The sequence below is a fragment of the Brassica rapa genome, chromosome A04 (assembly GCF_000309985.2).
Source record: "Brassica rapa cultivar Chiifu-401-42 chromosome A04, CAAS_Brap_v3.01, whole genome shotgun sequence".
In the NCBI taxonomy this organism is placed as follows: domain Eukaryota; kingdom Viridiplantae; phylum Streptophyta; class Magnoliopsida; order Brassicales; family Brassicaceae; genus Brassica; species Brassica rapa.
This window is the reverse complement of record NC_024798.2, coordinates 5,272,387-5,278,654: the sequence shown is the minus strand read 5'-3', so window position 1 is coordinate 5,278,654 and position 6,268 is coordinate 5,272,387. Positions and strand designations below refer to the sequence as shown.

The 6,268-nt window shown below is 30.5% G+C and overlaps 1 protein-coding gene across 1 annotated transcript; it reads left to right on the top strand.

Moving 5' to 3' along the window:
* The first annotated feature begins 2,502 nt into the window (after nucleotides 1-2,502).
* Nucleotides 2,503-6,047, top strand: LOC103863525. The gene has a single exon (XM_009141267.3). It carries the CDS (start codon nucleotides 5,190-5,192, stop codon nucleotides 5,781-5,783), a length of 594 nt encoding a protein of 197 aa, XP_009139515.1. The 5' UTR covers nucleotides 2,503-5,189; the 3' UTR covers nucleotides 5,784-6,047.
* The last annotated feature ends 221 nt before the right edge of the window (nucleotides 6,048-6,268 follow it).

Genomic DNA, 6,268 nt, shown 5'->3' with positions numbered 1-6,268 from the left:
TTTAGGTTCGGTTTGGATTTGGATCCTATCAATTACCAGAAAAAATCTTATATCTCAAGAACCCAAGAAATGAAACTAAATTATATATTTTACAATATTTTTAATATTTATCTATTAAAACCATAAAATACTTTACCCATCAAACGTTATTTTGTATCGCTTATTTTATCAAAACTGCACTTATCAAAAACATTTCACTTGAAAAAAATTATTTAAAAAATGTTTCTTATGTTAATATACTTTTTTATTATTTTAATATATTCTATATTATGTACCATTATTAGTTTATTAATTAAATAATTTTCAATACCGCAAATATATATTGTCACCAATCAAACAATATTTCACATTGTTTTTTACTTAAAATCGCAGTTGTCCCGTACCGCACTTTAGGCATGGGCATTCGGGTCGTCGGGTCAGGTTCGGATCGGGTCCTTTCGGGCCTAAGAATTTAGGACCCGATAGGATAATTTCAAATTTTCGGTTTCGGGTCGGTTCGGATCATGCCGGGTCCGGGTCGGATCGGGTCTTAGATAGTTAGACCCATTCGGGTAACTAAAATTTATCGTTTCGGATTCGGTTCGGTTTCGGGTTGGGTTCGGTTCGGGTTCGATTTAAAAAGACTTAAAAATATCTGAAAAATATCTATATATCCGAAAATATTTAAAATTTGTGTTCTTATTATATTAAAATGTGTATATATATTAAACTATACGAGATACAACAACAATTCGTTGTCACCTAGTGGTTTACACCGATATTCTCTACACAAATAACCCGTCTTTAATTTTCCTTTGATGCATTTTATTTAATTTACATTATTAATTCGGGTATCCATCGGGTTTCGGTTTGGGTCGGGTCGGGTCCAAGACCCGCGGGTCCTCTGCAACAAGACCCGATAGGATAATTTGATCGGATCGGTTCCTACCCGAACCGGGTTTTTTCAGGTCAGTTTCGAGTCGGGTCTTTGGGTCCGAGTAAAATACCCTGACCTACTGTACTTTAGTTCTGCACAAACCGCAGTTGCACTGTCCCGCACTTTAATTTTTGCACCGCCTTTCGTGCTGACACCATTGAACTGCGTTTTTGTACATTTATGCATGTTTTGGTTGTCTTGTAAATCATGTGCGTATTTCAATTACGATTTTTTCAAAAACGTTTTTTTTAGTTTATCCCTCTGATTGGTGACATTTATGGAAACTAGTCAAATCAATACAGAAACTCCCCCGCACTTAGTGTCTCCATTCTCAACCAAAAAGATTTTTTTTCTGAGTTTCAAGTGCGTTATTTGATCAATTATGAGGTGTTGGTTAATGTTTTTCTTGAATGGTAACAAAGTACAATTACACTTTATGGTCGCCAATCATAACCATAGTCTCCACTTAGTCAGTTTCAACAGCTCAGAGATCATTCATATACCACGGACACAGAACTCAAAGGCGGACAGTCTCGCACGCAGTGCAAGAAAGCAACCGTCGTTTGTCGTCCATATGGATGCAGAGCTACCGGAATGGTTCGTAGAGTCTACATGAATCTGTTTTGTTTGCTGACAAAAAAAAAAAAAAAAGTCTCCACTTAGTCGGTTTGGTGTCACGTGAACGAGATATCACACGTTTGGGATTTACGTCACAATGATGAGTTGGATTTTTGTCACTTGGGTTTCTCCCATTAGGTTTAGACCAATTTCTATCTGAGATGTTTGTGTTCTGTTTCAGCGTTCTTCTGTTTTTTTTTTTCCTAAACTGTAATTATCATTTAGAAAATGAGTGTTAAATAAGCTGTAAAACCTCTATTCTTGATTTCACGGCAAAAAAAGATTTAAAAACATGTAATCAAATGACTGGTAAGCTTCCATCCCCTACTAAAAAAAAATGACTGGTAAATCAGTTTGATTCAAAAATACGTGGAAAACTCAATCAATAAATCACATTTACATAAGAAATGGCCATTGTGATACTTAAATCAAAGTAAGGAAATGTTACAATCAAACTGCATGCAAATTTAAACCATTATCAATTTACATCATCCAAGCTGGAATATTTGATAATATCAAAAATACAATAAAAACTCTGCGTATTGATATGCTGAAACTATAATTTATAGAGTTATTAATTTACAATTTTTTACATTTGGGTATTTGATGTATTTTTATGTAAAATCAAGAAGAATATTTGATTTGACGGTAAACATATTGATTAAATTTTATATAAACAAATTTTATGATGGTTTTATTTAATTATTTGGTGTATAGAAAATATTTACCGTAGTACATACATTTCAGGTGTAAAATTTCAAAATAATATTAAAATATTTTGAAGTGTTTAGAAAAATTAAATATAGACTTTATTATGAATAAAAAATATGCAATATTTTTTTTATAATTATATTAAAATTGTATGAATTAATTATTAACATATATTTATATAATGTTTTTCAAAAATTATTATCTTTATCGAATTGTGTTATATTTTTACACTGGTCCAGTTCAAGATCAGTAAAAATTATTAATTTATCGTGTTTATTAATTTATCGAATATTAATTTATAGAGTTTCCATTATATTATCCCTAGAAAAAGTTTTAGTAACCATATAACTAAGCAAAATATGATGTGGCCTAACATGTGCATATTATTCAGATCTATCCGAAAACTTGAACTAGAACTAATCGGAAAATCAGACCAGGTTTGAGTATGGCTATTTTATCTTAATGAACTTTGCACATTTTTATCAGTGGGTATTAATTCGATTGTAGATACTACTGGATATCCAATTTCCTATACGTTATTTACAAACTGATTTTGACCATGTCATCTCTACAATCATTTTCACTAAATAAATGTCAACATGACATGTTAGAAATGATTATATGGCTTATAGTTAAATATGACATGGATAATTATATTTAATGCTTATTTATATTTGTTGTTAAACTTTTTAGAATATAGTAGTAAATTATAATCATCGTTAAAGTAAATCTATTCAAATATGACATTAACTAATGTAATAGTAAAAAATATAATAATATTTTAAAATTTCCAAAATATTATTTATTTCTATTTTTATAATTATACAATTTATAACTTAAAATTATTTTCAATTTTTTTTTTACAATTTTGTAAAAAAAATTAAATTTTTAATCGTAATAGTATTAGCTTATTTACATATCTACAAATTTTAGAAATATTGTATAGTTGTACTATTTCATAATATACAACTTTTATATCAATTTTTTTTTAATTTATACAAGTTGATTTAATATATCTTATCCAAAAGAAATAGAAAAATATATCTAAGACTATAATTTTAAATATATAAATATCTATTCTTAAATATATTTTAAAATAAACAAAATTATTTATTTTATCTTAATTTTAGGCTCAATTAAATCAAAATTGATATTAAAATATTTATAATAAAATAATAAAATCTAAAATAATAATAAATTTTATTTTTAAATATATTTTAAATTTAATTTTTTTATTACTGCATATGGTGAAGGAAAACACATAGTCAAATATATGAAATGAATGACTGAGAAATACTAAATATATAAGTGATATTTTTGAATATTGGTTCGGTTCAGGTACTCTAAGTATATACTTGGTATTTCATGTATTGTGTTTTTTTTTTTTACTTTTTCCAAGTTTTTGTATTTGTTTGGTATTTCATGTTGACGTTTTAGTTTTTTTTTCTCAAATTTTAAATATATTCTTATCTCTTTTTATATATTTTTAGTATATCATTAGTAAATAATTGAACCAAACCGTATACAAAAAAATCAAATATTAAATAACTTTAAAGTTGAGAATTGAACCGTTCTGAAATCGTTAGAACCTGAACTCAAATCAAATCGAATACTTCCAATCACTTTAGCTAAAGATCCAGACCGACCAGAATACCCAAATATCTAAGGCTACTCGATACCTATAAAATGTAAGCATAGAAAAATTAAAGAGCGCAGAAAGTTCAATATTTTATTTACAGTTAATATTTACTCTGAGACACACCTCATCACATCGCCGCGACCAATAAACTAGTCTACCAAATATTCCATCCTCAAAGAAGATAAATAAAAGTCCACCTAAAGACTAAAGTGTTTTTACCGAAAACATCCGAGTTTTCTGAAACATGTAAGGCATATTTAAGCAGATAATGTCAAATACATGTCTAAAAAATTTTGGTTGGTATGAATGAAGAATATAAAGCTCTTATTAATTAGAAAAAAAATAGAATGTGCATATAAATGTATGATTGATTGGTTGGTTGGTTAAACAATAATTATTAGCTCAACAGTCCCATCCAATAATTACATTTAGTAGTAGTCTTTATCCATTAACATTATGGGCCTTCCCTTTGGTCGGATCTCACATGGTCTTAGCTTCATGGAGAACAACGTTTTCTTTACAGAGCTTCAAAACATCTCACATAGTGCAAAGAAAAAAAGAAACACAACTCAGATTAGCTATAAAAGAAAAACAGCTCAGGCTCATACTTCTTTAAAGCCAATGTGATAGCTCAAAATTCTTATTTTATGCCGACATATGTGTCTGGAAATTGGAAAACACCTTCTTTTTATTCTTCAAGCCATTATGTATTAGTATATTCATAAAGTATAACTTTAATTTCATATTATTTATGAAAATATTAACATCCTGAAGATGTGAAAATATGAATCTGATTTTCTGCCGACAAAAATGGATAATAGCCTCTTTACTACTTTTATCATTGATTTTTTTTTAGTAAACTCTATCGGATGATCTGATCCGTCTTCGGAGGAACACACTTAGTGCTACAAAGTGGATTGACTACCACACTGTCTGATCCGAGTTTGGAATACCTTCCGACTAATGCCAAGGGTGAACCGATCATCTGTGGATACATTACCACTTGGTTTCGTTGATCAAATTATATTCATATTAATTTCTAAGTTACAAAAAATATTATACTAATTTCCTAAATATAAATTTCATAATACACACATATATATATGAAAATATTAGCATCCTGATTCCCGAAGGTACAAATATGCCCTTTTTGTTGCCAACTTTTTACCCAAAAGCAATGGCGTTTTAGTAATTAATCAAAATATCAAGGGCTCTATTAGCTATAACCAAAATATAAACCATTTCTGTACAATAATACACATTTTGTCCACACATCGCCAAAAAAAAAGAGACAGTAGCGTCTAAATGGTTTCGCTGAGGCAAAAGAAGAGGCAAAATCCAGCAAAGCGAGCATGGAAGAGCTTCACAAACATGGTCAAGTCCAAACTCAGAGACATCGAGATCGCTGCAACAGTCAGAGAATCAACGGCTCGTGTCATTCGTTTCCTTTCTTGCCGTCTCATCGTTCCTTTCCGAACAAGGTACCTCGAAAACACTAGCTATTCAGACAAATACTACAGCCGCAGCAGCAACCAAACCTCTCGACGGTTTCTCAACTTTTTCTCACGATCTCACACCAAAACCAAGCGTCGAAGCTATGAATACGATGACGATTACTCTCAAATCTATCAATACCAAAACCAATCACGCTGCGAAGGGACGAGTGAGAGCAAAGAGAAAGTTGTGAGGCGAAAAGAAGAGAAAGAAGAGGACGAAGAGGGGATGCCGGAGATTGCTGATTCGATGGAAGATGCATGGAGGAGAGTGGTGGCTGCTTCGCCGCATTTGAGGGTTGACGAGAGAGCCGACGAGTTCATCTACAAGTTTAGAGAAAGTATGAAGATGGAGAAAGAAAGGTCGTTTCTTGAGTTTCAAGAAAGGTTAAAACGAAGTGCTTGATTAATTGGCTAATCATGGTTTCATGTTTGTCTTCATATTCTCCTTTCCTTTTAAAAGATTGATCGAATTTTCTGAGTAACTTCGTTTTCTCATTCTTTCTTCTTTGTTTTTCCTTTTTTTTTGGGATCAAATCTTCTCTGCTAAAATTTGGATAATCTCAAACATCTGTTTTACTGATGTGAATACATATGTCTCACCACTCTAAATTGTTTGCATGATCATTATTCTTGATTAATGTTAATGTATAAAACTGTTTTATCTTAAGTTTTTTGTTATAATGTAATTATTGTTGGCAAAAGAGTTTACATTTTCGGCTTATTAAAAAGGTAATAATACAAAGAGGCAAAAAGGGAAAGAACAACTAAGTTGGACCCAGAAGAGAAAATTCTATTTAAAGCTTCTATCACAAACAATGAATCAAATGATGATGCATGCCAACCAATTCCACTCTCACATTCCTAAAGCTGCCTTCTCTACATCCTTCA

What these genes read in the sequence shown, in the direction of transcription:
- LOC103863525 (XM_009141267.3), top strand. Translation starts at nt 5,190, where the DNA reads ATGGTTTCGCTGAGGCAAAAGAAGAGGCAAAATCCAGCAAAGCGAGCA.